This window comes from Phalacrocorax aristotelis, chromosome 10, assembly GCF_949628215.1.
Source record: "Phalacrocorax aristotelis chromosome 10, bGulAri2.1, whole genome shotgun sequence".
Taxonomy (NCBI): Eukaryota; Metazoa; Chordata; class Aves; order Suliformes; family Phalacrocoracidae; genus Phalacrocorax; species Phalacrocorax aristotelis.
In genome coordinates this window covers 14,085,028-14,102,566 of record NC_134285.1, presented here as the reverse complement: position 1 = coordinate 14,102,566, position 17,539 = coordinate 14,085,028, and the positions used below count along the sequence as shown (strand labels likewise).

Here is a 17,539-nt window from a genome sequence, read left to right as displayed (position 1 = left end):
AAGGTTTCTGTTCTAGCTTTGCTGCTGGTTCAGCTCTGACCTAATTGTTGGTGTCAGTAGGTGGGGGGGGAGTATTGCCACGTCATGATGGATCCTGTACAGTACTTTCAAGCTATAGACTTGAGGGTTTTGTCTCATGCGTTGCATCTTGCTTTGGTCTTCTGCTGCAGTTTTCAGAACAGACTTGACTTGGACGCCAGCTGAAGGTGGAGCGAGGTGAGGTAGCTGTGCGAAAAACCAGTTTATTAGGGAAGACTTATGATGTCGTGTGCAATATCTACTGTTTTGTCAAATTTTGAAAGACAAAATGAGTCTCCCCATTTCCGTTCTTCCGAACAGTAGTGGGAGTGTTTGATCCTGTTGGTGTCAATAAGTAAATAAGCAACCATGAATAACAGACATTTGAGCTTTCCTTGTAACTATGACAACTGTGTCCTTGACAACTTAAGTACAACCATGGAGTTTCCAATTACATCCTGTTCTAGACAAAGCTGTTAAGGTTATTAGAGGAATAATCAGCAGAAACAACTGTCAGCTTGTGAAGTGTTTTCTAGAAAAATCCATTTTGGTGGTAGGTACGCATTTCCATTTGCAGATAGCTGTCGCATGGTTTGTTGTCAGTGTTGTTTGCTGGGAAATGCTTTGGTAAGCTGCTCCAAGGACAAACTTGCCATTCATTGGTGAGAGTCACTCTTTGCGCTGACTTTTTCAGCTGCTGCCTGTGAAATTGCACCAGATAAATGTTGAGCTTCAAAGCGCTCAGGTGTCTCTTTTCTGATGTGTGGGTTGTCCCATAGATCCAGCAGACCTCTTCTGCACTGTAGTGATCCTGGTGTGTGGCCGTGGTGTTGTGGGGTACTTGTAACCACCTCCACTTTTAAAGTGTGAGGCTGTGGTCTTCGGCTGGCCGAGTTGGATGAGGAGCAGCTTGTTTCTCTTTTCTGTGCCATCTTAGGAGGATGGTGCTAGGTACTGTTCTTTCTGAAGTCGGGGGTTTCAGCTGTTTTGTGCTGGGTTTATATAGATGCTGGATGGAAAATCTAATGCCAGCCTTATCAGACCACTCGCTGTAGATGTTCTTGCAATTACCGCTTAACAGGAGTTTCCTATTTCCATGATGATTTGAGATAGCCTTAGTCTAGCTATGACTAGAAATTTTTTGTGTTACTCTGACAAACTTCTCTTGCAAATGCTGTTGTAAGCTAATTCAATTTTTTTCAGAACTATACCTTTGAAAAAAAACCTATTGAAGTAAAAGGACCTGTTGTATTTAATTGTGTGTGCTTAGGCTTTCATAACTACATAGTCTATACTGAATTCTTCATTCTGCTTCTGGGACCAAGTGAATTGCAGTTAAATACATCAACGTGCTGGCAGGCTTCTTTATTTACTTTGTTGTTTACTACTTTTAAGTGGCTAAAGCAGTAAGTCGGGATTTCTAATGTCATCCTGTGCTCTGTCAATAACAACTGGTCAAGTCATTTAATTTTTTCCTGCGTTGATTGGATGTGGACATTCCCCATCTCCCCAAGGGAGGGTGGGGCAGTACTTAGATTGCAGTGCATTTTCAAACAGCGAGTGCTGTATACATTAAATCTTTTTATGTAGATACCACCATGCCATTAGGTTGCCCTGTTCTTCCTCAGATGCAGACTAAGGAAGGACGTGATTATGTTTAATGGATCACAGACTCTACTGTCTTCCACCTCACCCATACTTATATTTCTTTGTGAAATTACAGGGATATTACAGACTCTGGTATCTCCTTGAGCTGTGTTTAGAAGTAAAACACTTGGGGTGCATCACCTAAGTCATGAAAGATGCTTGTTTATGAACACTGCAAATCAGAAGACTTTCCCCACTTCAAAAATCCAAGGCTGTTTCTTTTCTTTTTTTTTTTTTTTTCAGACAGGGCCCTTCAGCTCTCTGTTTTGTTGGCCCCAGACATAGACCGCTATCTGCCAGAAGTTGGTGAAAATAATAAAAAAATGAGTAACGGGATTTTCAGGAGCTTATAGAGTACCGAATGTAGAAGGACTAGTTGTGATTTCTCCTTCTAACTTACCGTACTGTTGCAGAGTAAGAGGCAGCCTGAGTGAGCTCAGAAGCTGCAGTCCCATCCAGCCCTGGTTTTGGCAGCCTTTCTGTCTTTTCCCTCTTTCAGCACTGCTTATCTCATCTCTGAGTTACCATATGGTAGTCACTGCTTGTGTGACAGGGTCTGTGACTACCTCGTCTTAGTGCCCATGTCCTGGCCCCAGTATCCAAACTCTTTCCAACTTGCCTCTGATATATTCCAGTCTGATTCTCTTCCAGGAAAGCTGTTTGAAGAGCCCTGATGTGCAGGCGTTGGGAGCATTGTGGAGGTTAGAAAAGGAGACACAAGCTCATGGAAGACAAACATCACAAAAAACTGGACTAATGCTTTATTACGTTGTGGGTCTTTGTAACAGTAGCTGGACTCACTATCCTGTGAAACCAAGAGAATTAACTCCTTCCAAAGGAAAATCAGCTTTGCAGTGTTTTCCCACTTTCAGCATGGCTACCTAAGTACTGCCAGGCTTTTCAACATTGTTCTTTTTTCATCAGTTGCAGGAACCATAGCTGATTTGGCATCTCAATTTGCAGTTTCTTCCACTGTTAAAAAAACGGGCAGAAAATGCAGTGTCAAAGCATGCTGAGCTGTGAACTGATGAGCCTTCTCACCTCTTCGAGAAACACCCTCCTTGCTGACCGTCTACATCAGCTCACCTCCAGGATGCTGGGGTGTGGGGAGGGTGGTATTGCTCTCAGGCATAGTGCTGGTGCTACCTGTGGGCTCCCGACAGAGGGGCAGCGTCCGCTGCCGTCTGCGGGACGGCAGAGCTTCGGGTCCGTGGGCTGCTGCCCCGGCGCCCGCCAGCCAGCAGCTCGCCACACAAACAGGCTTTGCGCTGGTTTCACGTTGAGGAGAATCCAAGCGAACAGGAGTAAAAGATGGTTTGAGATATTTTAAATTTCACAGCAATTAACATGTAGCGCGATGATACCCTTGCTGCTGCGCATCATAGAAAAGTCAAGCGAAGGAAAACAGCAAAGGAGGAATTAATTTGCCTTTAACTCCCTGCTCCCCTGCCCCCCAAATATGTATTGTGGAGGCTTCTGGAGTAATTGCACTGTACAGCTTGTGCTGCTGTTTCTAAACGACTTAATTGTTCTTGTTAAATGGGTTTGGAGCAGCTGAGGGACAGATGAATGTGCCCCCATGAATTTAAAACAGGCTTATGTGTCTGTGGCATGAGTTGCAAGAAAAAGATGCAAATCTGCAGTGCTGACTTCTCATCCATGTCTTGCAGTGTCTCTGTTTCACGTCTTACCTTTGCATCTATCCCGACGATGCTTTGAGAGGCAGGTTTTTGCAAGCTGCAGTCTGAAATGCGGGTGTCGTGCTGCATTAGTGTCTCTGCTAGCAAGCGAGAATGTTACACGAACTCCTAGTTTGTATATTTTCGCTCTTGTATCTGGATTAAGCCCCCCGAATGTTGGAGTCCCTCTCTAATTTTTTTTATTTTTCCAGGGGTTCCCCCTAAGAAACACAATCTTCTAGCTCACAGAAAAAATGCATCTTTATATGTTCACAATAGGCTGCTGCTACTGCTGATGAGTGGCTGTTGTTCGTAGTAACTTATTTTGCCTGTCAGAAATAATCACTCAGTACAGAATTTAAGAGCCACTGTTGGAAAAAATTACATCCAATTTCACGTTGTGTGCATTTAAAAAAATCCACGTATCTTTGTTTCATATGTTCAATAAAATGTATGGAGCTTCCTCTTTGAAAATAATTTTTCGTACTAAAAGAATGCGATTGTGACTTAAACACATGCATTGGCAAATACAGTTTATGTAATGCAAAATTAGATACAAAAATATATGCAAATATAGCTGCTTTGTACAGTTGTCTCTATCAATGGCCTTCGCCAGCTCAGACAGCTGCCATTAGAGGAAAAATATTTAGAGAAGACTTTCATGAATCTCTTTTTCTGGAAAAGCTTAACTTTTCTGAGGTCTAAGGTAGCTAGCATTTAATCACAAATCTAATCCAAACATTGCCCTTCATCCCCCCTTCCCCTTTACAGTCTGATATCTGGAACTGGTGGAAGTATTTTGCCTAGATTTTTAAGGAAGCTGAAACTGTATGCAATTGCTCTGAAGCAGCAGTGGTGATGGAGCAAGGCTTTGCTGCAGTTTTGATGTGTGCACAAGAGCCAATTTCTTCGGGCTTGCAAACTGTGCTGCTGCTGGTTGCAGAGCTAGAACAAGCTAGGCCTGTGGGAATTGATCAAGAGATGGATTATGGAGGCAAAATTCAATTGGTTATTATGATAACCAAATAACGTGCTTAGACAAATATACCGATCACATCAGCTGATCTCCTGTGAGAATTTGTGTGCGTAATGGAGACGGGAATTAGGTTGATTTTAGTTATAGTCAAATGTGATATTACATGATTTATTCTGACTCTGGACTAGAAAATAGTAAACCGTTTATATAACAACTGTCAAGGAAAATTAGGGCTAAGCTATTTTATATTTAAACCTCTTGCAATAATTTTTTCTACCAGTATTGCAGAAAGCCAATACCATTTCCAAATATATTTGAGTCTTTTATGAATATTGTATTTTAACTTAAGATAATCAGTTAAATATAAGTAAAAGATAAAATGATTTTTGGGGAGCAAAGACGTAGGAGTGGTTCACCTAGGGAAGGAAGAGTAGGTACCACTGCAGGGAAACCTAGGCACTGGTGGGTACGACCACGTAGTGTGACTTGAAGTTTGATGTATATGTGAAGAGGCATCTTATCATTGTGGGGAAGGTAGATTAGTCAGTTTGTAGTGAAACACCCACAGAAGATGACTGAAGGGGACTAGAATGATGAAGTGAATCTTGGTGGGTTGTTTTAGCCTCCTGTCATAGGTACATTTGCACTGCTCCATTTGCTAGTTCCTGCAAAGCTATGTTCACGTTAGCTTTTAACAGGCTTCTAGGGTCTTTTAAAAGAAATACTTTGCAGAACAAACTTAAGGAGGGAATTGTAGATGGCAGAAGTACACACCAGATAAATAGCTCTGAGCAGAGAACATCAATCAAGGTGGTTAATCATTGTGAGGGGTGCTGGGCTGATTCACCCTTTAACAGCCCTTTTTCCACAGTGGTAGTCTCACTGACTTAGACTCACATTTGTTTTTTCCTAGAGGATGGTCATGAGGTAAGAAATTTATGGTATTGAGATATTTCTTTACTAATTGATTATGCAGAAGTTAGCACAACTAAAGAAAGAAGCTGAGAGTGAAAAATTAATGGATGAAATTTGTCTTGTCTTATAAGTGAAGTTACACCTTTTTGAAAAAAATTAACTAGTTTCCTCTACACTTCTGACCCAAAACCTTACAAAGCTAAGCTAGCTTTTTCCAGCATGTGCACAAATGTTGTGCAACTGTTTGCTCACCTTGGCAGATTTCAAAATAAATTTTAAATGGAACTCAGAGCAAACTAAGTGAAACCAAGTGCTATGTCAATTGCCTGGGAAGGCACAGCAAATTTTCTTTGTACCTGAGTATTAATAAGTCCATGAATGGAGATCTCTCTGTAGGCAAGGAGGTTTTTTGTTTTCTTTTGTCAATTCTAAAAAAGATCAAGCGTGAAGGAAAGCAAATGCTATCTTGTCTAAATACAACACAGAAATTAAATTTCTGATATATTAGTGTTGGGTAAGAGTTACTTCCTACCATGATGGCAATAGATCAGCTGCTTCCCTGCATCTAGGCATCAACATCTGTTTGTGTATTTTATTGATAGCATAGAAATGATGTAAGCAGTAAGCTGTGATCTCTTCCTGCTGGAAGATCAGCTCCATTCTCAGAGTGTATTTGTTAATAGAGTTCTTCCCAGGAGGTTTACGGGTAATAATAACATTTCATTTGGACTGCAATCCTCGGTCCATTTCTGCTAGATGATCTATACCCACTGGGGGTGGAGGGACATCCAGTCAGGTGAAAAATGCCAGCTTATTGTCTGCACAGGCAAAAAAGGCCACTAGTGACCTACACAGAACAAAGGGTACCACACTTCTAAGTGGGAAGTTTGAATTTAACCTGTATCCTGGATAATAATTCAGTGACTTGCTTTATCTATTCATGACTTCTAGCCAGGTTTTCTGCACAGGTGATCCAGAGTGAAAAGAGTCATATTATTGTTCATACTACTTAATTTTACAAGATCATATATATTTAACTAGCTGAGGTAGAATCGCAGTCAGTGGAGGTTGGAAGGGGCCTCTGGAGGTCATCTGGTCCAACCCTCTACTCAAGCAGCATCACCTAAAGCAGGCTGCTCAGGACCGTGTCTGGTTGGGTTTTGAATATCACCAGGCATGGTGACTCCATATGCTCTCTGGGCAACCTGTCCAGGGTTTTTCTATGTTTAGCTGGAGCTTTATGTATTTCAGTTTGTACCCGTTGCCGCTTACCCAGTGTTGTGGTTTAGCCCCAGTCAGCAACTGAGCGCCACCCAGCTGCTCACTCCCCCCACCCCAGTGGGATGGGGGAGAGAATCAGAAGAGCAAAAGCAAGAAAACTTGTGGGTTGAGATAAGAACAGTTTCGTAATTAAAATAAAATAGTAATAGTAATAATGGTAATGACAATAATGATTACAATAATAATAATTATAATGATGATAAAAAGGAAAATAGTGAGAGACAGAAATTAAACTGGGGGGGGGTGGGAAGTGATGCAACTGCTCACCACCTGCCTACTGACACTGCCAGTCCCCAAGCTGCAATCACTGCTTCCCCCGGCCAACTCCCCTCAGTTAACATACTGGACATGACATTACATGATATGGAATATCCCTTTGGCCAGTTTGGATCAGCTCTCATGGCTGTGCCCCCTCCCCTCCCAGCTTCTTGTGCACATGGCAGAGCATGGAAAACTCCTTGACTACTATAAGCACTACCCAGCAACAACTAAAACATCAGTGTGTTATCAACATTTTTTTCATACTAAATCTAAAACAGAGCACTAGGCCAGCTGCACTGAAGAAAATTAACTCTATCACAGCTAAAACCATGACACCCAGTGACTGGGCACCGCTGAGAAGACCCTGACTCATTCTTTACTCCCTCCCATCAGGTATTTATTACATAAAGATGGGATGCAGCCTGAGCCTTCTTCAGGCTGAACAATCCCAGCTCTCACAGTCTCTTTTCATAGAGATGTGTTTAATTGGTGGAAACTGTTTTTTCAGGAGATTGATTTTATTTCCTAGTGCTTGTCCTGCTGTCTTTTTGTATTTGATGAGATTTTTCTCATAAATGTACATTGAGTCAAAATAACAGATTGGCTTGAGAGACTGACTGGAAACAGTTATTTTAAATTTTAATGTAGTCCACATACATAGAGAAAGCAAAGAAGAGCAAGGGAAAATAGATAATGATCTTCACCCTCAGACCTCGCTAAAGCTGGGAGGTACAGATTAAGCCTAGAAGTTGTTTGCCTCAACAAGACCTAGCATCAGACTCGGCTCTCAATCCTGAGACTGCTTTGAACATCAGCAGTAACCCATCAAAGCATGCTTTTTGGTTTCTTTGGATTGGAATTAGTGAAAGGGGAAGTTGACATGAATGGCACAGTAATAGTGGCTGCATCCCTAAGGACATGAGTATGTTTGCTTTTCTTTTTTTCAGAACGTCAGCCAGAAAGAAATCTCTCAAGATTGAGCCTTTTTGAGTAAAGAAAAGATAAAATGGCATCAATGTTGCTTAGTCGACAGCTGACCTGTTGCCTGCAGCAAAAATCCAGGCTGCTTGTATTTGGTAAGTGTTTTTTTTACATTTTCTTGGGTTGTATTTGATAACTGTTCACTTTATGCTGGTGGAGGAAATTCCAGTGTGAGCATTGCTGGGGTTTGTCTGGTGGTGGTGATGAATCTTTCACAAGTTGAAGAATATGATGTTCTGCACTGTAGATACCGATGCAGTTGTAGTCCAGAAGCGGCCCACAAAGGTGCTATGTTTTTTTGTTGAGTTTTGTTTTGTTTTGTTTTCCTACAAACAAGAGCTCATTTAGTCAACAATTTGTGCTGTGAAGATGCTAACTGAAACAAAGCTCTTCAGCCCTTGGAACTCCACTCTTACAGAGCTACTTTCTGATGCTAGGTGGTGCAGAGATGAAACAAACATCCATCAAAATTAGCCCATTTTGTTCTTTGTGCTATGTAGTGTGACCGTGCCTGTCTTCCTTTGTGGGGAGGTTTTGTGTGACTGATATGAAGAGGTGGCCATCACTGGAGATGTGTGTTTCTGCCTGTAGTTAGCTCTAGTGTGAAATAAAAACCTACCACGCAGCATCAAGCTGCTCTCTCCTAAGAGCATAATGACAAGTTCTTGCTTGGCCCTGGCTTGTAAGTTAGCACGTGTATGTGTATATTAAGCCTGCAACCTCTGTGCAATAGATAAAAAACCCTAAGTTTCTGTTGGCTTTGTTGGACAAAGCAGTATACAGTGTAAGATCTAGTATCCATTTCATGTGGTCTTAAGCAGAATACACTATGGCTTAATGGCTGTTTCTGTGACCGACTAAATATTAATGGTTCTTCTCTCCTCCAGCCCTTCTTCTGCAGTGCCACTGTGCTCCTTCTGCTACTGCCAGGCAAACACAGAACCCTTCCTTTTGCTCAGAAACTTTAAACATGGTTGACTTCCGTTTAAATAATACACTTTGGGGAAGAACTGACCTTTGGCTAAAGAACACAAAGTCTGGTGTGGTAGCTATTAGAAAAGTATTGAGTCAGCTTTTCAGTACAGGATGCGCTTCTGTTTATGGGAGTGACGCACTGATTATCTGCGCTGTGCAAGAGCAGTGATTGTTTGGTCAATAGTGGACAATGGAAAGTGCTTGCAGCAAGCAGGCCTTTATTAGCTGTCAGTCCTTTGAACTAATCTGTCATCTCAGTATCATTTAATGCTCCCTGTCCTTGCCAGCGTCTTGCACACTTCTATGCTGCTTCCCAACCGCAAAGACAAATATATTGCAGTTGTGCAAGATACGTGAGGTCACTGGAGCAGATGCACTAACTCACTCTTCCCTTCTGACCATTGCAATGAGGGGCTGTAGATCTTCAGTCAGAAAGGAAAGCAACTCTGGGATCCTTTAATCCATCCTTGCTTTCAGGAAACTTGTAAGTGGGAAAGACTGCTAAAATACTGAAGCACAGAATAGAGAGCCTTGCCTGCCAGTTGTATAACGGACCTGCGTGTGGCCTTTGGGACTGAATGCTTTGTGTGTGTGTCCAGAGATAAGAAAAGATGGAGCAAGAGGAGAATCCCTCGCTAGCAGGAGCTGCATCCTGGCAGTTTTTTAGCCTGCAACATGCCTGGCTGACAGAATCATCAGGAGACTCTGACGCTTATAGCAAAAATTGGAGCATCAGACCGTTTTGCTGGTGAGCTCCAGCTAAGGTCGCAGTGCTGCTGGTCTCTGCTGGCTTTTAGGGAAATGCTCAGGGCGACGTCCAGGAGCTCTCTTTTCCAGAGTGCTCTCTTCCAAGGTATTTTTGAGCACTCAAGTTCAGAGCTTTACAGACTGAAAAAGAGACTTGTACCTTACTCCCACAAAAATCCTGCAGTGCCATTTGGTCTGCTAATTTTTTTCCTGTGGATACTGAAGTGACAGGGTTTGCAAGGAGGGGATGGCAATGGAGGTGGAGAGGAGGAGAGAATACATTGCCTCTTGGTAGAAGTACCTACATCTGTGGGCTGTCATGTTTCAATTTTGTGTGTGCACTAAGTGCAATAATCCTGTTCAGCTTGAATCTATGATAAATTTATTTACAGAAAGAGATTTTTTTCGTCCTTCATTATTTCTGATTTTTAAAGCAAACATGGGAGCCAGCATTGTGCTGACCCCGGGTGTGAAATAAAACTGGTTACTGACAAAAAAAGGGCACGTTAAAAACAAGAATGTTGGCAAGTTGCATTCACTGCAGCAAAGAATTGCATGCACATTCACTGTTGTAAAACATGTGGGAACAAATATAACTAAGCTTTATATTAATAAAAATATTTCTAGGAACCTTTTTACTAGCTGGACATGGGGGATAGTGTTTAATTCTAATTAAGATGGATTTCAAGCCCTGAATCTTTGAAGGAACATGGGACAAGAATCTGGTTGGAGAAACTTTTTCACTTAACCATTGCTTGTAGTGTTCTCATTACTAACACAGTGGTAGCCCATGGCAAGCTAACTGGACAGGAAAAACGAAAATCATTTAGTTTATGAAAATGCAAAAGCTAAGCAAAACGTATGAAAGTAATAGGTAACTTTAATCTTCCCCAAAAATGTGAAGACTCTATTTAGAGTCCTTACAATTTCCTTAAAAATAAGCCTTAATCGGGTATGTTTTTGTTTTCCTTATGTGTTCAGTCTACTTGATACTTTAGCCTCAAAGACAAAGTTTACTTGAATTTGAAGGATGGCAAAAGAATGACGACTGATTAGGTAGCCTAATATTTTTTTACAAAGACTCCTGGGTAGTGCTCTCAGTACCGTAACAGCCAGGCAAATCCAGGAGAGGCGGCTGATGTTGGAGAAATGATGAGGTACCTCCACGTTACATCCTACCTGAATTGAGTTCTATTGCTACTGTCAGCCCAGTGTGCTGCAAGGTGTTCACAATTGATAGCCTGAATGTAAATACTTACTCTGCTTTGTGCCAGCACTGGTTTTATCAGCTGTGCCACTGTAGTAAGAAAGATGTTCCATTTCCATGCTTTGGAGGCAGATAAAGATGCAGTCGGTTGTTAGCTGGTAGGGTAGTACCATAATTATGAAGACAGGCTGGGACTCGAGACCTAGGTTCAGTTTGCTGCTGATTACCCCAAGGGCTTAAATACGTCTTTGAATCTTGAACTGGAAAGCATGCCAAAAGGTCAGTCTTCTGCCTTAAGGTAACATCAGTTAGCATTAGTGCATGCCCATGCCCTTCTAGGGTGCTGACCTGTTCTTAAAGGCCCCCAGCCATGCCGCTTCTGCAGGCTCCCCAGGCAGTGTGCTGTATTGGTGAACTGACTTTACCTTTAAAACTTTTTTCTAATATTTAACCTAAGTTTCAAAACAGCAAAAAGATCAAATCCTTACTATTTGTTCTGCCCTCAAAGGACCTGGAAGCTAGAATGTTTATTTTTTCTTTGCAGCAGCCTTTTACGTATTTGAAACCTATTCTCCAAGGCCACGTACTTTTTTCTCAACTGGTCTAAATACTGTTTCAGTCTCTCCTCATAGATCTAGTTTTATTCCACCAGATTTTCTGCACTTTATTGCAGTGCCCTAAATGGACTAACTCTGGTTAAGGCTGTACCTTGCCTATCTCAGTCTGTTTCCTATCTCCCTACAAAGGATAATAATGTTTTATCTTACTGCAACAGGTACGCTGCAGTAAAGGCTGGGAGATGTTCATATTAATTATTAACTTTCCCCATCACAGTTACTGGGAGAAGGTTGCAAAGCCATGAGAAGGATTTACTCTCAGTCCTACTTTTGTCTCCAGTATTAATCCTTGCTAAGTCTTCTAACTTTTTAAATCAGTTTGTACATTAGGAGCTTCCCTAGGAAATCAGAGAGAGCAGCCCGGATATGTGAGGGAAGTGTGGGAGAAGCAAGCGTCAGTTCCCCTCACTGGATTGTAGAGAACGTGGTCCTGAGGTCAGCTTCAGATGATGCCCTGGGAACTGGCCGTTGGTGGCTCTAGAGTGCAATCTCTCCCACTGGACTGAGGAACCTTTTCTGTCTGAACAAACATTCCCAAAAAAAAGCTGAGATGTATAAAAATGTTCATATAAAAGCCTATTGTTGGAAGAAGGCTCTGCTACAAGGCTAAATATGAGCTTCACTTCTCAGTTCCTTTTGATGTTGCTATCTAATTTTCTTGTTCCTCCTGGCACAAAGGGTGGCTGTGGCAGTGCAGACTGTGTTTTCCCACCTGGGCAATCCTTGCAGCTCTTCAGCTGTAGAGGTGTCCTGAAGAGCTCTCATAGCTGTTACTCTGGCCTGTTTTGCTGCAAATGAGGAAGGACATTATGGCTGATTCAGATCACAAGATCTGCAAGGAAACTAGCAGTTGGATGCTGCTGTAACTGCTGAAGAGTTGATTCAGGATTATGCTGTGATGGGGAGGGGGAACTGTCCTTACTCTTTCTTATAGGAGCTTCCACTTCTGTATGGCCTGTTTGGTATTGGATTTTCTGTTCGTCTTTGGAGAATCCTGTCCCAATAAAACCTCCAGTGTGTATGTGGGTGTACTGAAATACAGACAATTTCATGTGGAACAGCTTCTGATCTTACAGCGTAAGCACTCTGTAAATAGCAATCTCAGTTTTCACAATATTATGCAATAGCGATATTCGTTTTCCAAACACCTCTAGCTAGCCTGGCCTTTTGCCATTCTGTTTCAAGATCTGTTAGTAACAGATTCTACTTGCAACACCTAAAAGAGGACTTGGGGGAAATCACAGTCCTCCTACTTTTGGCTGTCAGGGCCTCCACACTCTAAAAATTCTGTCTGGAAGGTGGTTGATAGACACCATGGATGTTAGAGGCATGCTTGGGAGATTGCCTTTCTGCACTTGCACAGGGCAGCAGTGCTATGGCACATATAATGTGCCTCCCTGGGGACTGGGGAGCTTTCACTTTACACTCCTTCACAGCAAAACACTTGCTTATGAGAGATCTGGTATGCCAGCATTTATTTTTACCTATCTTCTTTTTTTTTCTTGGGGTAGTTCCTCTTTTTAATTACACTGATGCAATTTGAGTACCTCCACTGGAGTTTCTCCTAGGTAATATCCAGTTGTACACTCGGGAACTGTGATTTTATGAGTATTATTTGTGGTCAAACATATCAGAGGCTTAGGCACTTTCCTTCTAGGCCTGTGTTGAACCTAGCTGTTGTTAGCAGAGACCACTACTTAGCACAGAGACCTGCTGACAGCAGTGCTCTTTGCTACCGACATCACAAAACATTAGAAGGGTGTACTTATATTCATTACGTTGCTATAGCAATGTGGTACTTTGTTAAAAATTGCTGAGTGAGACACCTGGTGAGTGACGAGGGTAGTATAGAAAAAAGAAGTTGGAAAATGAGCTTTTCTGTCTGCTAGCAAATGATATGACATCCTGTTAGATGAAAAGGAAGCATGTGATAATTTGCTGATGTTATTCAAGTGTCTAGAAAGATGGTGTATGTTGCATAGAGCTTTGAGAAGTCTGCAAGAAGGAAGAAAAGTAGAATTTAACTTATTGTACCCACCCTTTTTAAATGGGATAGGTAGAAAATTCTCTGCAAATTGTGCAGCCGATGTTCTCTCTGATAATTAAATTCATTAGTAGTATGTACGTTCCTTTTTGACTTTTGCAGTGATGTGAAGAGATAGATTTGTTTACCGGGGAAAAGAGGATGTTGTTCCCAGTCATATTAGCTAAATGTAATTTAAGAGCTTTCCTAATGCTTCTTCAGAGACAGACGTTCTGCTGTAGGCCATTACCTCTACACGCTTTTAAGATGAGAGCTGAAATCCTGTTATTTGGTCCTGTTCTTAACCTAAAATAATATAACACAAGAAACCCTTTTTCTATTGCAGTTTGATCGTGGACCTCAACAGAAAGTCAGTGGTTTGACTTGGTCCATTGGCTCAAGAGCACAACTTTAATTAAACATATAGGTAGTGATTTACATACAAGATATAGTGTAATATGAATTTAATAATATTAGCTTTAAATTATATTGGTTTTTTACAAAAAATCTGTGAAGATGTTTAGACCAGTAATATATTTTTGTTGAGCTTCAACCTTTTATTTTGAAGAAATTTTTAAAAAGCCATCAGGCTGTCTGCTGGGAGGAGTTAGAGCAGTACAGGTCATCAGTATTAACAGTGGCAGGTTATCATGTGCATGTGCTGTCAGTCCGTGAGTGACAAAGTTATAATAAACATACACGCTGTGGAGATTTGTTGGAGGGTTTCAGCTCCCTCATTTGGGGAATTGGGGGCCTGACCTTTGTGGCATTTCCTGTATTCTAGTTTTTTTATTGCAAAGACAATGCTGTTAGTTCACTGAAGGGTGCCACCAGGGATTCTTAATTTCTGAAAATACCCTGCTTGGTCATAATAAGAATCTCAGTTTTTATCTGTTCTATCTCTACTGTCTTTGGAGAGGCAAAGTGCAGTGTTCAGGACCTGATGCGCCAACATCTAAACTCATCAGTATCAAATTGGAATAGCCTGAGTTAGAGGGTGACTTTAGGGCTTCTATTGCAGGGTAAGTTGATATTAAAAAGTCAAACAGGAATAATTTGGGCTAAGTTGTAAAGTACATTGAGTATCTTCAAGACAGAAATGCAAGGTGAGCAGAGCATGCTGCATTTTACTAGGGGATGAAGCACTACAGTGAGTGATCTGATTTACTTGCATTATTAGGAGAGTGCTATACTGACGCTTGTGGTGTTGGGAAGCAAGAGAGACAGAGCATGGCTTCTGGGCTGAAATCCTCAAGGCAAAACAAAGCAGGTATTGATGCAGCTGTCCATTGCACATTGTCTGAGTGCTTGGAGAAGCCTTTGCAGGAGAGTGAGCCACCTCCTGGAGTTGTGCTCTGTGTGCAGAGTCTCAGGCGCCTGGAAGCAAGAGGCAGAACCCTTGCTCCACGGTTATGTGGGCCTAGAGGACAAGGTGTTGCAGAGTATCCAGAGTGAGGGATGCCAAAAAACTGGTGAGTCTCCATGCAGGGAGTGCCCAGACTGTCTTTCGCCAGGGCTCTGAGGCCTGTGCCTTTTGGGAGAGGTCGGAGCTCCAAGTTTTGCCTGTACAATAAGGGCAGCCTGTGAGACTGTAAGGAAATGGGCCGTCTGAAGGGGGGCTGTGCTGTGGCAGTACCTCTCTGTTCGTTAAACTCTGCAGCATTAAGCTGGGCAGGAGTCCTTAGCTAGTATGAACTGCTGTGCTTCCTTTCATTTCATTTTCATGAGCATTTGGACAAGTCCCTGAGCGCTCATGTAGCATTAGGCTTCAAAAGTCTTCAGGTGTGTGGCAATAAGACAGTTTGTTTTCTTGCTGTTAAGATGCTCTTAGATGAGGAGAGCTCTTTACGTGTGACTGCCAGTGACACACACAACCTGCGTGTGCCAGTACAAGTCACCCAGAGACTGAACTCTTTGCAAGAACTGGCTGTTTGGTCTATCATTAAAATTTCTGATCAGAGTCCAATTTACTTGAATAAGAGTAGGGGAAGGAAAACAGAAGTTGAAAGAGGGGAAGCAGGGGAACAACATTTTTCTGTTCCTAAAATTTGGGTCATTTTGTTTATTTTTAACCAACCCTGTGAACAAGAATGCATATCTGATGAGTAGTGAGTGAAGTGGGCTATTTGGAATAAGTGTGTTGACCTTGCTAGAAATTGTGTGAGTTTGTGCCAATCATTTATGTTATACTTTCAAAGGGCACTTCATTAAAAAATAAAAAGTCTGAGGACTAACCCCACTTTGGTTTTAGCTTTTGCTATCAAAGGCTTTGTTATTATGTTGAGGGTTTGGGTTTTTGAGGGTTTTGTTCTAGCCTGTATTATTTATCCTCTACCTAAGGGGAAGAAAAAACCCCACGTTTCAAAATCCTTTCATCTGGTAGCGAATGGCATTTTCATTTTATTTATGGCAAGCTGTTCCTTCAAATTCAGACCACAGCATTTGCCTGAGCTAGGAAGTGGAATGACTTTTTGGCATGTATAATGACCAATAGATCGGTGTAGCTGCCATTGTATAGGTGTTAATAAAATGAGATACTCTGTGGGCTCCTGAAAACAAGTATATAAAATTAAATTTGTATCAGTGAATCAGCCTAAAAATCACTTGCTTGATGATGTGTAGCGTGCTTCAGGAGATATCAAGCAAATGAAGGGAAACCTGTCACTTGTGTTGCTCATTTTTTAGATGGCTCTAGTTCACTGACTTATTGAAAATGATTGAGGTTTGGATAAGCTGTTTCTGAAGCTGTTGTCCAAAAAAATAACGTCTCACAAATTGACCAACATTACTAGTATGATAAAAATGATCTTTAAAGCGACTCTTCTTCTGGGAAGACCTGTATGTTTTAGTTTCGCTTGACCAATCTTTGCTGTATATGAAAACCTGCCTATTGATAGACATGAGCTGTGCCAGCGTGAATTAGCGCAGCACTGCACAGCTAAGCACTGTTTGCTTCTAATCGCTCGTATGTGCCCTTAGCAAACACCTAGTTCAACATACCTCTGCAAAAGAGGCTGTTGTATAAACAGTAGTAAAGAGATGATGATGACCTACAAAGCAGGCTGACCGGTTTTGGTCTGTGTTAGTTACACAGCCTGGCTGATAGAAGCAACCTTCTCTTGACTTGTGGTGTTAAACAACAGTAAATATTCTCCAAATGAATTCCCCATTGTACAACACTATAAATGTGTGTGTTTTTGCAGGGGAGACCGTGCCCTTTGCAATATCCACAACAGAACTTTTAGAGAAATAATTAAATTTGTGTTTAATTCAGAATCCTCATCTGTTAAAATATTTCACAGATTGTCCTTTAGGGAAGTGGAAGAGGGAAATGTTCTCCATGCCTCACGGGTGATGGCCAGGAAATCTCTCATTATATTGGTCTCAGTTTTAGAGCCTGGAGGTCAGGCATCTTGCATGAGTGGTGGCTCAGTCATTAACAGAAGAGGAAATCTTTTAATTGCTGTCCAAACAAGTGCATTTTTGTGAGAACTCAGTTAAAAAGGCTAAGGCAGGAGTGCGCCTGCATGAGCTGCTGCTCGGATTGGGAGGACCCAGGGAGGTGGAGGGAGGAGACGTGGCGGCACAGGGGCTCTGGCGGCAGAGGCCCAGGCAGGGCTGGGGAGGAGGAGGACCATGCATGCGGGTTGTAGCTCACCTGTCGTATGCTTCCAGCTGTGTCAAACAATTTCAAGTATGCTGCTGGGTGTCCATGTCTTTCCTGTTACAGCTGACTACCAAAATGTCCTATATATTCTGTGCCTCTCTTGGTGCTTTCCCCTTTATCATATCAAGTAGCACCCAGAGCCAGGGTGGGGGAGAGAAGAGGACACAGGAGAAGGAGAAATGTTTGCTGCTGGTTTGCTGCAATCTCCATCGGGGAAGGAGCAGGGTGCACAAAAGGGTTAGTTTGGTCTCTTTTCCCCTTTTAGACTTCATAATGTGTCTACTAAATCTGCAGATTTATTGGCTATGAATTGTGTAGCTTTTGATCTTTTATATGCAGTAGCTTTTTTTTTCCCAATGGAGCAGTTGTTATGCAGTCCCAATTACATGAACGCTAAACAGAATGACACAAAAATGAAGTGGAGTTGCTGTAATGAAACCTATTAATAGCTTTGCAGAGAGGCGCTGACGCATCTCAGATATAACACTTGGAATTGAAGCTGAGGAGAATAATTGTCTTTGCAGACTAAGTTTTCCCAAAATGAG

The 17,539-nt window shown here is 41.9% G+C and overlaps 1 protein-coding gene across 3 annotated transcripts in view; it reads left to right on the top strand.

Annotated features, from left to right (window-relative positions):
• The window catches only part of ABAT (4-aminobutyrate aminotransferase), a 63,395-nt gene that overhangs the window by 16,811 nt on the left and 29,045 nt on the right, over nucleotides 1-17,539 (top strand). For all 3 annotated transcript variants that reach the window (XM_075105323.1, XM_075105324.1, XM_075105325.1), the window contains one exon: nucleotides 7,725-7,853. In XM_075105323.1, coding sequence (XP_074961424.1) covers nucleotides 7,784-7,853 — 70 coding nt within the window. In that variant the 5' untranslated portion in view covers nucleotides 7,725-7,783. The remainder of the gene's footprint in view (nucleotides 1-7,724; nucleotides 7,854-17,539) is intronic.